At 32.7% G+C, this 23,176-nt stretch overlaps 1 protein-coding gene across 1 annotated transcript in view; it reads right to left on the bottom strand.

The window, feature by feature from the left end:
* LOC114330024 (guanylate cyclase 32E) overlaps positions 1 to 23,176 on the bottom strand; it is a 965,459-nt gene that overhangs the window by 13,111 nt on the left and 929,172 nt on the right. The window contains exons 19-21 of the mRNA XM_050647412.1: positions 17,714 to 17,888; positions 11,881 to 12,071; positions 11,430 to 11,544 (exon numbers count right to left, since the gene is read on the bottom strand). Of these exons, the coding sequence (XP_050503369.1) occupies positions 11,430 to 11,544; positions 11,881 to 12,071; positions 17,714 to 17,888 (481 nt within the window). The remainder of the gene's footprint in view (positions 1 to 11,429; positions 11,545 to 11,880; positions 12,072 to 17,713; positions 17,889 to 23,176) is intronic.

The following is a 23,176-nucleotide window of genomic DNA, read 5'->3' as shown; positions in this document are numbered from 1 at the left end:
AAATAATATGCCAGCTAGTAGGCGTTATTTAATTATTTTTGGAAATCTAGTTTTCTTTGGAGAATATTAAATACAAGTATGCATTTTTAATCCTGTATTACAAAATTACACCAAATTAGCAAGAGAATACAGAAAAACGCCTGTCGATATTTTTTTTTATATCTCCAGATATCTTAAGAAACGTGTAAATTTTAAACAACTGTTAATGTCACCGGTAAACGAAGTTAAGGAAAAATAGTGTGCTATGGAAAAAACAAAGAAATATTTTCCAGATATAAACGTATATAATTAATTAAAACAACAATAAGACAAACAACACTATAAAATATAACAAAGAAATAAAAGCAACTACTTACTTAGTGACGACCTAAATGTTCAAACTGTTGCCCATCATTTTCCATGCAACCATTTACTCTTTCAAGAGTAGATTGAACAGCAGTCTCAATTTCTGATTTCGCAATGCTTTGAATGGCGTTTCGTATTTTCTAGATCATGTTTTCTCAAGTAGTGCGCCTAGCGGCAAAAAAGAGGTCTTTAATCCGTCCATATAAATAAAAGTCTAAAACTGTTAAATATGTTACTTATTCAAACTACTTTTGAGAGAGCAAATGCTTGCATCGAAAATGATGGGCAACAATTTGAACATTTGGGCAGTCACTAAGTACTAAGTAAGTAGTTGCTTTATTTCTTTGTTATATTTTATAGTGTTGTTTGTCTTATTGTTTTTTAATTAATTATATACGTTTACAACTGAAAAATGATTACTTGTTTTTTCCATATTACACTACTTTTCCTTAACCTCGTTTACAGGTGACAGTAACAGTTTTTTAATATTTACACATATCTTAAGATATCTCGAGATAGAAAAAAGGTATCGACAGGCGGTTTTCGGTATTCTGTTGCTAATTTGGTCTAATTTTGTAATACAGGATTAAAAATGCATACCTGTATTTAATATATTCCAAAGAAAACTAGATTTTTGAAAATAATTAAATAATACCTCCTAGCTTGCATATTACTTAATAATAATAATAATAATAATATCGTCTTTATTATTTCTTCAATATAGAAATGTACATTTTTATATAAAACATAATATATTATTTTCAGAAATAAAGGGCGAAGTTCATTTTCTGAAATGTCGCCATTTACAGAAAATGTTCTTCCACTTAACCCGAAAAAGAAAAGAAAAAACTTATCTATATAGTGCCATTATAAAAACAACAATAATTTCGTTTCATTTACCAATTTATTCGAGCTCGAGCATTATGTTCGTCCAGAACCAAAATTATGATTGAGAAATAAACAAATAGTCTCTAGATTTGGATTTAAACTGCCCAATGTTTAATACTTTTATTGTTGATGGTAATGAATTATACAAATGACATACCTGATACCTAAAAGACCTTCTAAATATCTCTGTTTTAAATTTCGGTATTGCAAGCAAACCTTTATATCTAATATTTAAGTTGTGTATGTCCGTTCGATACGTGATTTTACGATGAAGATAAGACGGTTTTTTTGTTAGAATTATTTTATGATAAAGACAGACTGTATGATGTACCCTTCTATTTTCCATATTCAGCCACTCAATTTCCTTAATTTTATGTGAAACTCTTTGTCTTCTGCGAATGCCAAATATGAGTCTTAGACAGGAATTTTGAACTTTTTGAATTTTATTCTTGTAGTGAGTGGCTAAATTAGGACCGTAAAGAGCGTCAGCATAATTAAAATTTGAAAGTACAAGAGATTCACACAAAATTTTCTTAACATTAAATGGTAGAAAATGTCGATTACCGTATATAATCTTAATTGAAGCGTAGGCACGCTGTATCAATTTATTTATATGTTTTTCGAATCTTAACTCTGAATCCATTAATACACCCAAATTCTTTGCCACATCAACAACATCAAGAATTGAATCCTGAATTTGGATTTGGATTGATGGTAAAACTAATTCCCTTTGATTTTTTGGCCCAAATATTAATATGTTTGATTTACTGGAATTGATGCATAGGCAATGGTTTAACCCTGCTGTCCCGTTCGAGTCAACTACACAAATGTACTGTTCGGGTCAATATGACCCAACTATGGTTTACGCTCCTTAATCGAAATAAAATAAGCTAATGGTGATAAATAAAACTTTATTAACAAGAAATTATGATTAAATTAAACAACAATTATATTGTTAATGTAAATTAAACCTTATTAACAAAAATAAAAGGTATATTTTTCTTTCAAAAAAGCCTAGTAACAAATATCTACAAAAATTTAATTCAGTTTACAACTGGGACAGTAACAAAAAGAATGGATTTTAGAAATATATTTATGATATAATATATAACATAATAATTTGTCTTGTTATCGTTTTTAGGGCAAGTTTACAGCGTGCTCGTTTAGCAGGTGGAGTTAGATTGTCCATAGACGGTTCACTAGCATTTCCATCTTGTCTACTTGTTTCTGCTCGTGTCCTTTTTACCATTTCGTGAGAGCTTTTAGTTATTGGTATATTTTTTCTAGAAATGATGGTTTCATTAGTTTTTTTCCCAATTCCTCAAGAAAAATTCGCTGTTTTGCCAGTTTATTGGTATTCCATTGGATATTTATTGATGCCCATAACACGAACGCGTTGTAAGCAGAAATGTCCAGCAGATTATAAAAAACAATCATTAGCCAGCGATTTATATCTTCTCACATGTATATGTACAGCTGGTTCCAAAAAAAACTGATACGACTCTTAAAGCGTATTTTGTAGAAAATTGAGCAGTGTACTTTCTTCTTCTTCTTTTTGTTTTTGGTCTCGCTGCAAGGCAATTACCAGCACGATTTATAGGCGATCTTGATGTAGTCTGGCTCTAAACCATATCAAAATCGCTGACTATGTTCTTGTAAAAAGCTTTTGATGAGGTATGATATAATGAATATGAGTTTAATTATATTTAATTTATTATATTTTGAAGGATAAATACTTATTATTTACATACTGTCACTGTCACTGCCAAATCTTAAAATTTGTCAGATAACTTCAACCTCAAAAAATGGCTGTTTGTTTGTTTATTTTATTATTTGTCTGTCATAATAAATATAATACAATGTCAGACCAATCATACACTGCTCAAAATGATCAAATCTTAATAAGAGTCGTATCAGTTTTTTTAGGAACCAGCTGTACGTGCCAACAAGCTAATCTAGAGTATCCACTGCTCCCTTCTCCCTTATTGGAATTATAATCTAAAATAATTCGAGGCTTTTTAATTTGATGAAAGTGATGCATGATGCATCGATTCATGATGCAAAGTGCTCATAAGAACAACATTTTTATTATTTTTAGGTATATTGTCAACAACAGTGGTACCTTGCGTGAAGCAAAAAAGACGAGCTATGAACTTCTTTATTCGCGATTTTTGCTGATAGCTTCGGTTTATTTTACTTATAGTCCCCGGCATTGTATCTACTTTGTTTTAGAAGAAATTGACCAAAATTTTACGATGTAAAAAAGTTATTACACGTAATATTGTGGACTTCCAAATCACTACTTTAGTCAAACATCACACGTATTCCTGTATAGATCTGAAATTTTAGAGAATAAGAAGTTCTAGTGTTCATTACTATATAAAACCCAAACTTTTGTGCCATATTTCGCTGGCTTGCTTGGAATGTACCATTTGAAGGGAGAGCGGCCTCTAAAGGCAACTAGTTGCTTATCGACGGTAACATTTTCATCAGGGTTAAAAAATGTTGGTACATTTTCTACCTATGTTTCCTAAATTTCACGTATTGCAGCAACTTTATCAAAACCTGTCCTATCCTGTCTAGTAGTTTTGTTATCAAAACGTGTCACTTGCAAACTTTTTGAAAATATATCAACCGACATTGTTGATTGAAATATACCACGACTCATTTCTTCTTTCTTCATTCCACAAACTTTTAGTTGATTCACCATGGGACTTATAAACTAGAGCTAAACATAAAAGACCAATGTATGCTTGGAAACCAACTTTATTCATGTATTTCTAGTTGGTTCCAAAGACATTCTGTCCGTCCATGTTGGTCATATTTATAATTTGGTTTGCAACATCGTCCAGCTATACTACAGTTTGTTTTACAAGTTCTAGCTTGCAGAAATCTGTTTTTATTTACAGACGTATTCGGCTGAAAAACACACAGGTACTGCCAATATAGAATACTGCCAACTAAACACACATGCACAGGAAATTTTTAACGGTTTAAATAGGCGGGTCATATTGACCCAAACGTACCCTAGGTAACAATTTCATTTTTATCAAAAAAATCAGGAAGTTGATTGTTTATCTCATATGCAATTCAAAGACCTCACATTAGGTAATAAAGTCACGAAACACCAAATCGTTACGCCGCGTAATAATTTGTAAAATAAGAAATACATTATTTTTTGGGTCAAATAGACCCGAACAGGACAGCAGGGTTAAAGCAGCTTCTACAAATCTTTTTAAATCGGCATTAATCAGATCATTAGCGTTTTTTAAATTTTCGATTGGGAAACTGTAGTAGAGCTGAGTGTCATCAGCATATAAATGAGCTTGGCATGACTGAAGCTTAGAGAGAAGATTAGAAGTATATAGAGAAAATAATAAAGGACCCAATATTGAGCCTTGTGGAACTCCTGAATTAATATTCAAAGAGTTTGAATTTTGACCTTCTATATTAACATGCTGTTGTCGCCCTTCCAAATAGCTTATTATAAGTAACAACGCATCATAGGAAAATCCTAAATACTTTAAAATGCTTATCATTAATTCATGGTTAATAGTGTCAAAAGCTCTGCTAAAATCTAATAAAATCAATATAGTACATTTTCTGTCATCTATAGCCGTAAGTATGTCATCGACAATATGCAAAAGTGCAGTTGTGCAACTAAAGCCTTTGCGAAATCCAGATTGAACATCAGGTAAAAGAGAAAATTTTTGTATATATTCCTTTATTTGAATTTCCATAGCTCTTTCCAATACTTTGGATAAAGTAGGTAAAATACTGATACCTCGCAAGTCTTTCATTTCTTTTGGATTTTGTTTCTTCGGCAATACCCTCACAACTGCCCTCTTCCACATCGCCGGACAGACATTCTCTGTTAAACAATAATTTATAATATGTGTAATGTAAGGTACGATATGAGGACAACAAAGTTTAATTAATTTAATATTTATACCATCACACCCTCTCGCATTCGTTTTTATATCTGATATGGTCTTAATTTCCTTAATTAATTTCCTTAAATTTAAAGTTTTCATTGAGTAATCTATTATTATTATAAAAATTTAAAAGATGTTGGGGTGGTTTTTTATTAGGAACAGATTTTATAAAAAAATTATTTAGATCGTTAGGCTTTTTTAAATCCTCTGGAATATTTTTATTTTTATCGGGAAGAAATTTATTCAACTTTAGTGTCTTCCACATTTCTTTTGATGAATTATTATTGAATTGATGTATAAAGTATGCCTTTTTTTCTCTCTCAATAGCCCGATTAGTAAAGTTACGCATTTGTCTATAAAAATCTAAATGTCTCTGTAATCTAGTCCTTTTAAATTTGCTTAAAGCTTTGTCCCTCTCGTTCATCATAATTTTGATGAGATATGCCATCCATGGTGCTCTGGCTTTAGTGACTCTAGAGGTAACTATGGGAATATGTCTATCAAATAAATTATTTAAGCAATTAACTAAGTACGATATTTTTGCATCAATATTTTCCTGGTCATATATTCTGAAAAATGAAGTATTAAACAAATCAGCCTGAAAGGATTCTTGATTAAAATTTTTAAAGCTTCCATATGTACACATTTTAGATTGTTGCGATGTACCACCTACATTTACCTTACAATAAACAATAGAGTGATCTGAGATGTTATGATGTATGACACCCCCTCCACTGCAGCTCCTTTTTGTACTATTACATAATCTAGAAGTGTTGCAGATGTAGCAGTGACTCTAGTAGGAACGTCTATCAATTGACAATAATTCAGTGATTCTAAAATTGAATAAAAATTCTTAACACTACTATTGTCATAGTCAAACAAGTCTAAATTAAAATCACCCATACAAATTATTTCATCTACAGTTGGTCCAATATCAATTAGACTATTTTCAAACTCATCCAGAAAAGAATTTAAATTTTTTTCATGAGGTCTATATATTACACCTATTCCAAATGTTTTTTTATGAACCGTAATTTTAATCCATAACTGTTCCCAGATATAATCCTGCCTAGTTATAAGTGGTTCACAACGCAATCCATCTCCAACATATATACATATTCCTTTACCTCTGCAATTTCTATCCGCCCGGTATAATTTATAATTATTAAAATTTAATTGGTCATCAACAATACTATATTTCAACCATGTTTCACATATTAAAAGAATATCTAAAGAATTATCCGAAACTATTTGTTTAATATTTTGCAATGAATGTACTAATGATCTTGCATTACAGCAACCTACTTTAAACATTTTGTTTTATTTTAAACAATTTGAATGCTCGAGTTCGAAATTAAAAAAATACCAAAACAAACGATATCTAACTTAAACAAAAAATTGTAGTTCTTGTAGTTTTTGTTCCACCTAGATAAAAATCTAGTAACGGGAACAACTCAATTGGTCAAATGCTGCAAATATAATCCTTAACATTGTTATGCTCGTAAAAGATAAAAATAACAAACATCATGATTCTATCTGTTAATTTCAAAAGCCATTAAATAGAGAATAATAATAATACATTATATACTAAGTAAGTAGTTTAGCGACATCCTCCAGTGAGCTGATTCTTCTACCATTTTGTTGACCATTCAGTTTGACGTAAACTTGACCATAATTTGTCCAAACCACACCTGAACCATTAATTTTTTTCACTGCCTCCGTTACAATATTTAGCTGCTCTCTCGTTAAATCCTCTCGAATTATTATATTTGTAGACTTCAGTGACCTTTTATTTTTGTAAACAACATTTTTATAATAATTTGAGGAAAATTTCACCAAAACTGGTCTACTTTTGTGGGTTTCTTTCTTGTTCAGTCGATAGCAGAACTCTATACTTCTTTCATCTAATTCCAGATGCATTGTAGTTGTAAATATAGCAAGCATAGTTTTAGACAAATTTTCAGGACCCGATGGTTCAGGAACTCCATAAATTCTAAGGTTGGTGCTTCTCCCCATTTGTTCCTGTTTCTTTTGGTGATTAACAAGAGATTTGATTGTATCTTCCTGCTGCTGAAGTTTTCTAACAATACTTTGATTTTCTTCTTCGAGTTTGGCAATTTTTTCGTTATATTTCTCTTCGATAATCCCAGTTATAGTTTCGGTAAGCTTGAGGATAAACTCATCTGCTGTGCACAATTTAACAACAAGGTCTTTAACTACTGAGTGCAATTCATCCTCTCCCTTACCACTTTGACTTCTATTACCATCTCTACCCATTTTAACAAAACAAACTTTATAAAAACTTACTGCAAATCAGCTAAAAATCAGCTTACAATGAATAACTTCCACTTACAGACAAATTTTCAAAATTATACGTGCACGTTTACCACATATTCCAATACTTAATCGCAGCACCGCAAAACCACGTCTACTCTGTAAGGCACATTCTTTTCAGACTTATTAGGCTATTTCGAAAATAAGATACTTACATTGACGAAAAAGAGCTGTTTTCAACAATATCCAAAATTCGATGTAGCAGAACCGGACTTACATCCATTTTTTCATAAGAAGGTTCCCACTCACCCCCATCTCTTATTTGCAAAGGTAGACTTAAGCTTGTGAAATCAAATATGCGCAGAATTTTATGAAGAATACGATTATGGGATTTTCAGTGCTCTTTCATTAGGCAAATTTTGTAAAATTTTGATTTTTTTATTTTTGATATTCAATTACGCCCTCTAGCGGTGAACCTACAATTATGAAAATAATGTTCAGGCTTTTCCTGAGGCAACTTTTGTTATAAATATTTTTTTCTTAAAGCTGTACCATAAACGGTTCCTGAGATATGGCCGAGGGCCATTCTTATTGGGACACCCGGTATATGCGTCGCAGTTGAGATCTTTGCAACTCTTGTTTGGAACTTGCACAGGGAAAAGACTTCGCATATTTTTCCATTTTGATTTTTGGCATAGCTGTGAACGTAGAATTTAATCAGCTATGTGCAATTTCCGTGAACTTGGATTAAATTAGCAAAAGAAAAATGGACGAGAGAAAGGTGCTACGGAATTGAGTATGTGATGTCTAGGCACGACTTATAATCAATGTGATTTAATGTGCATAAAAAATTTAAAAAATAGGTAAACAGGTTTGAGGAGATTATATGAAGGAGCAAAACCTTATTATAGTTCAAACCTATGGTTCTAAGAGGTTAGCCAAAATTATGGGGGAATCGAAGAGGTTTTAATTAAGAGGAAATCCCCAGCTTTTCGATTTAATATGCATGATTACAACTTTTGTTACCTAATGTAATATTATTGTACAATAAATGACAAACTATGTAATGCTTAAAATAATTTTGTTAATAAATATTTCACCATAATATATACAAAACCATAACACATATTTCAAATAAATCTGTTCTGCAATATAGAGAAAAATTACAGCAAAAAACACTTGTAAATGAATATTACCAGTAGTAATAACCTGAGGACATTGATAATAATAGGGAACTTGCATAAAATTTTAAATTGGAAAAACGTATATCAAAAAAACATATATCAAAGGAAAAAAGTTTTTTTCTTTCGTTTGGCCCCTAAAGATGATCAAACCGAGAAAATATTCAAATTATAGCAGGCAGCCCAAAACGAGCCCTCATTGGTCGTGACGTCACATCATTATAGTATTTGATGTTTTGTTTTGGCCCTTGGGAGCTATGCCCATTTAGCCAGCACCATATCCGAAACTAAAAACTATCTAATCCTAACAAGCACCGAAATTACGACGAACCCAAAAAATACGACCAAGGATGGGAAAAACAAAAACACTTTTCACACCCAGGGATCGATCAGGGTGACTAACCATAGAATAGGTAGACCACGAAGGAAAGGGATATTATAACCAGGAGAAAAACAAAGGTTTCTCAAAGCTAATCCTAATCTAAAGTTTTAATTTACAAGACTTGAGAAATTCTAAAAGAATATTAAAAATTAATATTTTATTTATAGCCAGTAAATTCATGAAATTCTAAGTAAGATAATAGGTAGACCACGGAGGCGAGGGATATTATAACCAGGAGAAAAACAAAGGTTAGTCAAAGCTAATCCTAATCTAAAGTTTTAATTTACAAGACTTGAGAAATTCTAAAAGAATATTAAAAATTAATATTTTATTTAGAGCCAGTAAATTCATGAGATAGTAAGGGGGAAAAGGTTTTCTTGCATTAGCTGAATGTACAGTTAATTTCTATGTATGTTAAACTAGTTATATGCGAAAAAAGTGTGATTTAAATCGCTTGGTATATTACACATTTCACATAAATCAGACTCTATCAAACCAATTTTGAACAAGTGAGACGGGAAACAGGCATGTCCAAATTTTAGACAGCATAATGGTAACAATATCACATCTCCACAAATCTTGATATTTGTGCCAGTACTGCGTTGGGATCTCTAAATGTAAAAGTGTGTAATTTGTCGGGTGGCCTACGCAATATTGTTTCAATCTTTGCATTGCATCCACCTTTAAATTATTTTTACTTATCGATATGCATTATTGTAGCCCAATATCATTTAAAATTTCCTCGCCGTTTAGACTACCGTCTTTCGCTAACTGATCTACTTTTTCGTTATTTTGGAGACCAATGTGCGCTTTAACCCAAGTAAAAATTATACTGAATTGTCTACTCGTTAGGTCAGATATTACTATTTTTAATTCTACTATAAAGGGATTAGTGCTTACAGATTTTGCATCTTGTTGGCTACAGAAACTTTTTAGGACTGGTAAAGAGTCAGACAATATGTTTATTTTTTGATGTCATGGTTGTCGGTGTATTGGCATGATTTTATAATAGCTATAGTTTCAGCGGAAAATATTGATGTCATGGAACTAAGTTTGAATTTTTTTTCAACATTAAGTGTTGGCATATAAAAAGCACAGCCTACTCCATGATTTTGTTTTGAAGCATCCATGTACACTTGTATATGGTTAGGGTATCTAGCAGTAAAATTATTAAGAATGAATTTGCTAGAATTTGATGTCCTCGTTATTAATTCATTAAATTTGGCATTCGTTATGACACTCAGTTTAATAAATATTTTGATAGTTGCAATTTCTGACTAATATATGAGTGTTTTTGCTAAGAAAGTCCACAGAAGTGGATTTTTCAATATTTGAGGGTTATGCGGAAGAAAATTGTTTTGCTTTTTTTTAAATAAATACAAACACAAAATTATTTAAATGATGAACTAGCTGCTGGTATGAGCACATTGTGAAATGTTAGGAAATAAGGAGTCTAATGCTCATAACCTTTTTGAAGGTTTTATTAACTACAGTTTGTAAGCGACTGGTTTTGGCGTTTACAATTTGTACGTCATCATCAGATCCTTAGAAACTGAACAAAGCTAAAAATAAATAAAGCTGTGTCAAAATACAGTTGCCCTAGGTTAAGTTTTAGGTGTTAGGTATAACAATAGGTAATAAAACACAGAAGGTGTCTCAAAGGTGTTCGAATGGACCAGTACTAATCTGATGTTAACTGTTGTAGTCAGTATATGATATCAGTCACCCATCATATACTGCCTACAACAGTTAACATCAGATTAGTACTGGTCTATTCGAACATCTTTGTGACACCTTCTGTGTTTTATTACCTATTGTTAAACCTAACACCTAAAACTTAACCTAGGGCAACTGTATTTTGACACAGCTTCATTTATTTTTTAGCTTTGTTCAGATTCTAAGGGCCTGATGATTGATGATGGCGTACAAATTGTAAACGTCCAAACCGGTCGGGGACAAACTGTAGTTAATAAAAACTTCAAAAAGATTATGGGCATTAGACTCCTTGTTTCCTAACATTTCGCAAAATTATTTATTTTAAGGTACAATTAGTAAATGAACAATTCGAAAAATTAAACGAAGACCCGGACGTGTTAGTTTCAATAACTGACGACGATGTATTTTGTGACATGTTAAATTTATGTGAAACTTCAAAAGTGACATTCATGCGTATCTGTAACAACGTAGGTAGTGAAAAAAGTTCATAGGATCTGTTATCAGAGTAATGTTGCTGTAATTGGTTATTTTTATTCACATGACCTTAAATTTATAAATTTCATTGGATTTCTAAGTAAGCAAAAAATTTTCGGGAAAATAAAACAGATAGATATCTAACTAGGAATAGGAAATCTCTACTAGAAGAAAGTTAAAATTTATGTTTATAAATAAATCAAATTATTAAAAATTGTAATGCAATTTACTTACTTTCTGAACTAATGCTGCTGTATAACGTAGAACCTACAATTTCTTCCCTAATTCTAGCTAATCTTTGAGCTGGATCATCGCCCACCAACCAATATGTTTGCATCTCACCTTTACCCTATAAAAAAATTAACCGAAGTTACTAACACGTTATCCAAATTTGATATTGTATCATCGAAATTGATACTACAAGTGAAGGAACATTATCAATTAAAGTTGACATATTAGTCAAAGGCAAAAGATCGTAGAAGCTATAAGAAACTACCACATTAAAGATCCACGTGTATTTCTCCAGTACCATTGTTATGGCTGCACAACAAAAAATTATATTTACTGATCAGCAATATCGGATAACAATAAATGGAAGGGGAGAAGAGTGAGTTTGAACATTCAAAGACAAAGGGTTAATTACCTTACTCCATTGTGTTAAAAGTATTTTATTATGCAGACATACCTTAATAGGAATTACACCTCTTTCTTCACAGCAATATCCTCCTAATCGCTGCAATAACATAAAAGTATCATGTGATATGTGTATTCTGAATGCATCCCCGGAGCTTTCCATCCTTGAGGCCGTGTTGACTGTGTCACCGAATAGACAGTATCTTGGCATTTTTAAACCAACTACACCTGCAACCACGTGCCCTAAAATAAAATATAAAGTATATTTCGTACATACCAGTCTAAACCGTAACAACTCAAAATATTACAATTTTACAGGAGAGCGAAAATAAAATATTTGTTTTGATTATTTCCTAATGTATTTTTTGAAGTGAATAATTCTTATTTTTCCGTATGGAATTTTGTCGGATGTAAAGTCGTATTGGGCGTTATTCAAAATCGTAATGCGAGAGCGTCATTCAAACTCTTGACGCGAGAGGTTAGCTTGCGGTATAAATATCATAATAAACCTTAGGTGTCTATACACTTATTTAAATTAAATAAAGGAAAAATTATATTATTTATTTATTATGTATTTGGATTTAAGCAAGTTTTGACAGATCAGGCAATGGAGTTTGGGTGTGAACATTGTAAAAATGGCGTGTACCCCATCCTCCACGATGGTACGCTGGCCCTCCAGCTATGGTACGCTGGACGACCCGTACAGCCTGTATACTCTGGGATAATTAGCAAAATACAAGGAAAATTATTTACCAGTAATTTTATTGCTGGAATTTAATTTTATGACCCACCCCACTTCGTGGGGGGTCATGTTTGGTATCCTTCGATAGATTTTTGAAAAATATTGAACACGAAGTTTCTTGTTTTTCGATCTAATATTCATTTCGCGAAATATTCGTTTTTCTTTGTGAAACTTTTTGACTCGCCCATTTCCGTACGCCCCGCTGAAATAGTCAGATTTTTGAAATATACACTCTTTTGCATGTACTTAACTTACCTTATCTTAATCTGACACTTTCGAGTATTTTTAAGGATAGATTTTTTTTTCGGGCCTACTTGAACGAACTCCCCTGTGTTAAGAGCCAATATATGGTAAAAGTACATCTGCAGGGTACCACGTTTCTCCCCATACGATAATCTGACGCGCTCGAGTAACTGCAAAAATCCCCGCTTGGGCTCCCCTACCATAACACCCGTTATTGTACAAATATATACGTCGGATACTGAATTTGATCCTGTACCTAGCCTGGATAATGACAGAAAATTCAAAAATAATAGCAGACATATAACTTGGCAACTCTTTTTCAAAGATGGAGGACGGGGGGACAAGTTCGCATAAACTTACACTTAAGCTTATACTTATCCCCACCACACACCAAAAAAAATAAATTGCTAAAAATGTAACATTTGAATGGACTGAATTACGCTCTATAAGAAGTATTCCCTTCTGTTGGCTTCCCAGAGCGCAAAGCACCATATTTAATTATTATTTAAAGGATAGGCAATGATATTTTCAATAAGTAGTCTTTTTGATCTTTTAAGATAGTTCTAGGAATATTTTTTTCTTTGACAAAACATTTTATTTAGTGTGACTTTTTTGCTTCATGTATGTTTCCTTTTCTGTTTTTTAATGTCATTTTTTTTATAATTAAGATATGAAGCACGAAGAATGCTAAGAGATTAATTGATAATATTTTAATTTATGATCACCTATTTTTTCATTTTATTTTCCTTGTAACAATTTTTTTTAAATTTTTTTAACCCAAAGGTCAATACAATCCAAGTGGTCCAAAGGTGGTTGCTTGACTATTTTTAATATTTTTTATCTTTCTACCTTTTAAACTTCAGTCTATAGAGAGTATAAAATTGCATTCAATTTATTTTTAAAAAATTTGGTTTGCCGATGACGGCCATTTTTGTTAAAGCGTGTCGATCATGTTCACGGAAAACATGGCTTCGTTCTTTAGCCAATATTTTTACTGAGGTTTGTCATAGAACAATAAATCAAAAAACAAACTTTTTAGAAATGTGTACTCTAAAAAAATTGCATGTGGCATTATTTAATTTCAAATTACCCTTAAGGCCTTAAATGAACCTCAAAATTTGAAAAGGTAAACTGATAAAATTCCATTTTCAGAATTATTTTAACAGCATAAGGCAAGCCGATAATGGTTTGTATTTTTTTTCTGGAAAAGAGATACATACTTTAAATAAAAAAAGTTTGAGCTTTGAGACTTAAGTAAATTAAAAAAAAAATTCAAAAATGTAATTTTTTGAAAAATCTCAAAGTTTGACCCTTTATATCCCTGATGGGCACGAATGAAAAAATTTGAAATTTGGCTGCATGTTAGCCCCAAGCAAGTAGAATAAGAAGTAAAAATTTGAAGTTGCAGACTTACGTCATATAGGAGTTACAGGCCTGAAAAATGGTCAAAAATCAAAATGGTCAAAATTTGAGCGTTTGTGGGTAGGGTAATTAAAATTCAAATAAACTGTCTAATGAAATAAAAATTAATTTATTTTCACCAGATTTCACAATCAATATAAATTTCTAGTCATCGACAAACTAAATTTTTTTTAAATAAAATAAATGGAATTCTGTAGTCTCTATAGACTGAAGTTTAAAAGGTAGAAAAATAAGAAATATTAAAAATAGTCAATGGGGTGGTTCGAAAAAAACTTTTTCTTTTATTTCAGATCGCTATAGTGCACAAAGTTTCCATTCGTATAAACTTGAAAAAAGCACTAATTATTATTTCTTTATTAATTTGTCTTCCGGTCGCGCAATGCCGTCGAAGTTAGCAAAAATTGTGAAATACCTTAATTTTTCATATATTTTTTTAACAGGCCAGATGGTTTTAATTGCGTTCCTATACCATGAATTAACTACTAAAAGTATGTAAAATCAATATAAATGCACTTATTATACATTTGTTTCATATCTTCCAGTCGCCCAACATAATACAAAATGAGTAAAATTAGTAGTTTTTGCAAAATTTCAAAGTTTGACTGTTTGGTACAATTTAATCGTACGACTTTTAGAGATGGTATAGTTTAATTGAATTACAATAATATATTTAAAATCCAAGCATATAAGACAAATTTTGATATTCAACAGCAGACTACCGAGAGACAAGCCGAAAGTGACGAATACCAGCGAAGCGCGCGCTGCCACAAATAAAGATGCATGTGGGAATACCTCTACAATCGAATATTTGTCTTCTCCATTACAACGAACTGCCATTCCACCACTTTTCCAACACTTAGATGAAAATACAATAGGCTCAATAGGATATTCCAGACCAATTGGAAAGGCCCTACCTGATTGTGAAAGACTACCACTTATTGATTTTAATCCTATTGATTGTGAGATTCCAAAAGTAGGCAAGCGTATTCTTAGCAAGCACCAATAATTGTACTTTCTTGAGATATCAGAAGTCATCAAGTCAGGACATTGTTCAGAAGACTTTGTAGTGGGTACGTGATCCTATCCCAACGTCACATTCAAGATGGCTTACTACTGCAAACCGAGTTTTGCGTTTCTACAACAGTGTGTCCAACCCATCTGAAAATCTGAGAGAGATTGTCACTTTCATTCTCAAATGTTATAATATGCCTATGTGGTTTGCCACAAAAATAAACCACAAATTCACAAATGGGCCCAGACATGATTACAAAATCATTGAATATTCAAGGTAATTACCAGAAGAGCTTCTTCAAGTTGTTGATCCCGTTTTACAACGGAATGCTTACTTTGCCCATCCCGAAAATTTACTTTTGGCTATGGCAACTGATGACAGAAACCATATCCGAGAGCTGGGCTTTAGGCGTATCATGAAGGAAAAGCAAGCAATATCTGAAAGTGACTCTATCAGAATCTTTAAACCACCAAACTTAAGCTTTGAGGCTAGATAGTATTACGAAATTATCAAATGGAACACCAGTACACTGAATCCCCTCTACTGCTAAGAACATTGACTAATGAAGAGATAAAACAGTATGTGAGCAATGACTTCAAGCCTGTTATGAGTATAGATATTTTGCCATGCCATACACAGGCAGTTGAAAGATGCGTTAAACTAGTGACCGTAGCTTCAAGTAAAGTGTGTGCACACAGTTCCAGAGACGGCTATATTAGAACCACATCATTGCACCACTCAGCGATGCTAACGATTAAAATCAACAACAACTGGTAGTCTTTCACAATCAGGTAGGGCCTTTCCAATCGGTCCGGATATCCTATAGTGCCTGTTGTATTTCCATCTAAGTGTTGTAAAAGGTGGCGGAATGGCAGTTCGTTGTAATGGAGAAGACAAATATTCCATTGTAGAGGTCTTCCCGCATGTATCTCTATTTGCGGTTGCGCGAGCTTCGCTGGCATTCGCCTCTCGGTAGTGTGCTGTTTTTAACGAAGCTGCGCGACCTAATTCCACTTGAATATCAAATAGTATATTAAGTATGGAGAACGGTAAGGGTTTTATACCGATGGAAGACAATTGCAAAAGGAGGAGCGGAGCGAGACTCCAATTATTGTCTGAGATCGGTTACCCTTAACGTTCGACATGCTTATAACGTTTTTTGCACGATTGATAACATTATAAATTATAAAATTAAACATTTTCGTCATATTGACTAGTTTCATTCATTTTATCAAGATAGATACTTTGGTTGTTAGGTAGTAACTAGGGTGCATAACAACAATGGAGAATTGAGTTTTTATTTAGTTGTCAATAATTTTAAGTACAATTTTAATTATTATAAATTAAAATATGAGCGAAAGTGAATTTGAAGAAATTGAACGGGCTTGGGAAGAAGGGTGTTCCGCAATTATTCCCGAAAAATCCAAAATCCGTTATCAAAATACCTACCAAAGTTTTAAAAAATGGTGCGAAGGCAAGAGTTTAAGAATCGAAGAAAAGACTCTATTGGCATATTTCGTTCAAAGACATATGCAGTTGAAAGCTCCTGGAAGCCTCTGGGCAGAATATTCAATGATTAAATCCACCGTTTTTCTTTATGATGGCATTGATATTTCCAAGTTTTCAACTTTGATCTCGTATTTGAAGAGAAAAATTAACAAATTGTACCATAGGCTTCAATATTAATAAATAATTCGTTAGTATTATTTATTATTTCAAAAAATAAATTAAAATGAAGAGATTTTTTAACTCGACGGTAAGTGAATTACTTACCGTCGAGTTGGAGTACTTACCGTCGAGTTGGATTACTTACCGTCGAGTTGCTAGTAAATGTCACCTACTGACGTAAAATCTCTCACGGTAAACAGTCAAAAATGATCAATCGTGCAAAAATGTATTTTAGATGCTTGGATTTTAAATATATTATTGTAATTGAATTTAACTATAGCATCTCTAAAAGTCGTATGATTAAATTGTACTAAACAGCCAAAGTTTGAAATTTTGCAAAAACTACTAATTTTACTCATTTTGTATTAGGTTGCGCGACCTGAATATATGAAACAAATGTATAATAAGTGCATTTATATTGATTTTACATACTTTTAGTAGTTAATTCATGTTATAGGAACGCAATTGAAACCATCTGACCTGTTAAAAAAAAATTTGAAAAATTAAGGTTTTTCACAATTTTTGCTAACTTCGATGGCATTGCGCGACCGGAAGATAAATTTAAAAAAATAATAATTAGTGCTTTTTTCAAGTCTATACCAATGGCAACTTTTGCGCACTATAGCGATCTGAAATAAGAAAAAAAGTTTTTTCGAACCACCCTAATAGTCAAGCAACCAACTTAATTTATATTGGACCACTTGGCATGGATTGACCCCCAACCGAATACCAAAAAATTAATTGCAGACGATGTCGCAACAATTGCAACAAAAATACATGTGTTAATTATTTCTTTACCTGAATGTATTCCTATCCTAAGTTGAAGTAATTCACCTTGTCTGTATTTAATTTCGAATTTCTTGATTTTGCTGAGCAAATGCAGAGCCATGGAAGCAATTTCTCCGGCATGTCGGTCTCCGTTTCTGATAGGAAGACCACTGACTACCATGTAAGCATCACCTATCGTTTCTACCTAAAATATTAAAGGTATTAATATTATCAAAGTTACGTAATAGGAGGCGCCTTTGAAAATATGGAATTATATGGACACAAATAATTAGAGATTGTATATGTTGACTTGCGATATTATGACTTATGACTTACGATATTTACACCTGCTTTGTGGACTACCAAAAAACATTTGATACAGTTCAACACCGAAAAATGATGGACGTTCTAACAAAAGCCCAAATGGATGATAAATATCGACGTATAATACAAAATTTATACTGGAACCGATCACCCACAATAAGAAAGAATCTTGGACGGAGATGAACCAAAGGAAGCGATCCAGATTCTACGAGGCGATAGACAAGGTTGTATACTTTCACCTATATTATTTAACCTATATTCAGAGGAAATATTTAGTGCATCCTTGGAAAATTGCAAACATGGAATACTTCTGAATGGAGAACGCCTAAACAACATCCGTTATGCAGACGACACCGTTATATTTGCAGACAATTTGAACAGTTTACAGCAACTAATAAACAAAGTAAATGAAGTAAGTAAAAGATTTGGACTTCAAGTAAATATATCAAAAACTAAATATATGATCATCAGCAAAAATAAAATTAAAGACGCCCAACTACTTATCAATAATACACCAGTGGTGTATTAGTCGAGTAAAACAGTATAACCATCTTGGAACAATAGTAAACGAACAATGGGATCACTCACAAGAAATAAAATGTAGAATAAACAAGGCTATGAGTGCATTCAATAACACGGCCAAACTCTTTAAAAGACACAACCTTAATCTGGAGATAAAAATAAGGCTCCTACGATGTTATATCTTCTCAATATTGTATTACGGAGTTGAATCCTGGACACTCACTGAAGCAATGGAGAAAAAACTTGAAGCCTTCGAGATGTGGCTGTACAGGCGAATCGTAAGGATATCATGGACGGACAAGATAACCAACGAGACCGTATTACGAAGAGTGGGCAAAGAAAGAGAGGTGATGCATACGATTATAAGGAGAAAGTTATAATATCTCGGACACATAATGAGAAACGGCACTAAATACAGATTACTGAAGGTAATTCTTCAAGATAAAGTATTCGGATAGCGAGGAATTGGGAGAAGAAGAATATCGTGGTTAAAGAACCTGAGGAAATGGTTCTCCACAACAACAACTAATCTATTTAAACACCAGTTAATAAAATAATTATAGCCAGAATGATCGCCAATATTCGAAACGAATAGGCACTAAAAGAAGAAGAAGATATGTTGACAAGTAAGTAGTGCCAGATTCAGCATGTTTAAGACGGAGGGCGGAGGGAGGGCTAAATTTCTAAATAGCTAATTATTTTTTTTTATTTTCTACTATACCGCCCGTTTTAGCCTATGGGCTCACAAGCCAAGAATATTATGTTTTTTTGGAGAGTTGAAAACTGTTGCTATGGTTGGAGATTATCTTTTCAAAGTCTGAACTTTATTGCCACAAGGCACCGGATGTATTTTGTCCAATATCTTCAAGGGGGTTACATCTTCAGATAGGTCTATGGGCTTATTACGTATTGTTTAGATGATCTAGGGACAGGAATATCTTCATAGCTCTTGAGTTACAAGAATTAATATCGTTTATTGAGCTACTAGTACCATCAATAGCGATTCCAGTCATAATTTTTGAAAAAAAAAAGAGATGTGTATTGAGGCCTGGAGTCTGGATTCTAACTAAAAATCATATTCTAATATTACTTCAGGTTCCCAGTGAATAATTTCACAGGTTTTAAAACCACTAATTCCATTTTCTATATTTGATGATTTTCCCGAAGCTGTTAAGAAGCGTACCAAACTATCGCATGCGGTCTTTCTTGAAGGATGTTTGATCATGTAGCGCAAGTAGAATGATAGTTAATTTTGAGGTACTTAAAAAAAGCTAAAAGAGAAATGATTTAATGCTTGATGAAGCCGATTGCTGGTGTGGGGAGGAATACTCATCAAAATTATTTCATTATTTTCTGCAATCTACAGGATTTCACAGCAATTAGTATACGATGTTTATTGTTCATTGTCCAGAAGGATCATTTTTTTCTGAGGGTCTTCTTGGGTTAAATAGATTTTCATCCCATCAAAAAATAAATCAGTATTTACATAGACAGATTTTGCGGATATTTTTGCCTGCTTTGGATTCTTCTATTAAATAGGTTTTTTATAAGTAATATTTAATTTAAAAGTATAGTTAAACTCTAGTAGGATATATGGTCCAACTATCCTAGGTTTTTTAATTGGTCCAACTATTTCAAATTTCACTAGTCCGTGTAGATTAGTATTATAGCTAGGTGCACAATGTAGTTATAGCATTGATGTCAAATCATTTTAAGAAGATTAGTATAAAATTCAACTGTCCAAACGAAACAACCTAAGTTTTTTCTAAAATACACTGAAAATCATGACAAAGAATAAGCAGCCTTCCGTCTTCTTCTTATTAAAGTGCCGTCTCCTCAATGGAGGTTGACTACTACAATTATTGCAAACTCTTCTCTGTCTTCAGCTGTTCTTATTAGCTAATTTTAACTAATGGGAAATAAGCCACAATATTATTAAAAAATGATTTTTATTAACGTTTCGACGCCCAAATCGGGTGCCGTTGTCAAAATACAAAATACTATTAACATAAACAAAAATGTTGTTGCTTAGTAAAAAAATTCTTCTAATAATTTATTTAATTTGACTCATTTATATCGGCAATTCAGATACATAATATGATACATTTTAAAGTAGGAGACTTTAAAATGATATTGCCAATATTTATGAGTTGCGTTCCTGGGACGACTTTACTGAAAGATAGTTCATTGGATTACATGAAATCAACCATAACTCAAGAATATCCGTCACAAAAAAATCATATCATGTGATCTGTCTTTAAAAAGACAACCACATGCAACAGTGACATTAAAATTCATTAAAAAACATTAAAAGAAACAGATAGTAAAAAGAGAAAAATCAAAGAAGCGGCTCTAATTATGCTAAACGAAACCAATTGTGTCGCAAATTCCTCGGTGGAATGCAGCGGTGTGGATACCCATACTGAAAGAGGAAGTCAATAGAAAGAAAATACCACAATTAGTAAGTCAATAGTCAAGTTAGTACATATTTTATATTTTAATATTACTTATATATCCATGTATTATTGATATTATTTATAATTTAAACAAAATTATAGTAAAGTCAGAATTTGGTATTAATTTTGAGAGTAAATTAAATGTAAGACCAAATACTTACGATGTCGGGATAGTATCACGAGGTTTTTCCTGGTTTTCCCTCGTGATTTACTATGAGATCTCTAACGCGAGAATTTTAATGTCACCGTTGCATGTGGTTGTCTTTTTAAAGACAGATCACATGCTATGATTTTTTGTGACGGATATTCTTGAGTTGGTGTTGATTTCATGTAATCCAATGAACTATCTTTCAGTAAAGTCGTCCCAGGAATGCAACTCATAAATATTGGCAATATCATTTTAAAGTCTTCTACTTTAAAATGTATCATATGTATCTGAATTGCCGATATAAATGAGTTAAATTAAATAAATTATTAGAAGAATTTTTTTACTAAGCAACAACATTTTTGTTTATGTTAATAGTATTTTGTATTTTGACAACGGCACCCGATTTGGGCGTCGAAACGTTAATGAAAATCATTTTTTAATAATATTGTGGCTTATTTCCCATTAGTTAAAGTTGTAAAAATGCCACAAGAAAATAGCTTCAGAACAACATTCTTATTAGCTATTCAAAATTTAGCCTTGTCCATTGTCGGATGTTTCTGAGCCACAATAGTCTTTTTCTTCCTAGGCCTCTCCTTCCTTCGATCTTTCCTTTCACTATTAGTTGAGCATATTGGTAATTATTATTTCTCAGTATGTGGCCTAGGTGTGATGTTTTTCTAACTTTCACTGTGTTGAAAAGTTGTCTTTCTTTGCCTATTCTATGCAGCACTTCTTCGGTTGAGGTATGCGATGTCCATAAAATTTTGAGAATTCTCCGGTAGATCCACATTTCAAAGGCCTCCAACTTATTTACGGTTGATGTTTAGGTCCATGTCTCAACTGCATAGAGAAGAGTCGACCAGACGTAGCATTTGAGTAAACGTAGTCGAATTTCGAGTTTTATTCGAGAATCACAAAGTAGTTTTTTGATTTTTTCGAAAGATTTTCTGGCCTTTTCTATTCTCGATCTTATTTCTAGATCAGGATTTAGGCTGCAATCGATCCAACGTCCCAAGTACTTAAATGTATTGACTTGTTCTAAAATGTGCCCATTTATTGTGCAAGGTTGAGGTACGTTTTGGTTTTTTCGGAATGGCATCACCTTGGTTTTTTTAATGTTTATTTTCATACCAAATTGCTCACAGGTCGAGTTGGTCTTGTCGATGAGTCGTTGTAGATTCAAGTCGGAATCCGCAATCAACATCGGATCATCGGCGTATCTGATGCTGTTGATATTTACACCATTCACCTTGACTCCATCCTTGGAGTCCTCCAGTGCCTCTTTAAATAGAAACTCGGAGTAAAGATTAAACAGCACAGGCGACAAAACACAACTCTGTCTAACTTCACTCCTAATTTCTACTTCTGAGGATGTGGAACCTTCGATCCTAACTCTGGCGTTTTGGTTCCAGTACAAGTTCTTTAGTAAATTGATGTCTTTTCCATCTAAACCGACTTCTTGCAAACGTTCTAATAGTAGGTCGTATCTTACTCTATCAAATGCTTTTTAGAAGTCTATAAAGCATATAAATATATCTATCTTTCTGTTAATCGTAGCATTTTTACGCGAGAACTAATAAATTGAAGAGGGCTTCTCTCGTTCCCATGCCGGCTCTGAGTCCAAACTGATCGTCTCCGATGATTGTTTCGCAATTTCTATAGATACGATTATGTAGGACTTTTTAGGACTTTTACTGCATGGCTCATAAGGCTTATCAGACGGAACTCATTGCAGTGTTGTGGGTTTGGCTTTTTCGGTAGCGGAATGAATATTGACTCTAGCCAGTCTTGGGGTATTTTACCTGCATTATAAATGCGATTGAATAAAAGGACAAATATTTTGATATTTTCTTCGCTGATTATTTTCAACGTTTCTGGGTACCTATATTCCATCTGGACCTGGGCTTTTATTTGTTTTGAGTTGATTAATGGCATTTATAATTTCAGATTTCAGAATTGCTGGTCCTTCGTTGTTATTTTCCAATTTTGGTTCTTCTCGTATGTCATGAAAAATAATTTTAATATAGTTTTCCCATTCTTTCA

The sequence above is a fragment of the Diabrotica virgifera genome, chromosome 1, assembly GCF_917563875.1.
Source record: "Diabrotica virgifera virgifera chromosome 1, PGI_DIABVI_V3a".
Lineage (NCBI taxonomy): Eukaryota > Metazoa > Arthropoda > Insecta > Coleoptera > Chrysomelidae > Diabrotica > Diabrotica virgifera.
This window is presented reverse-complemented; position numbering and strand designations above follow the sequence as displayed.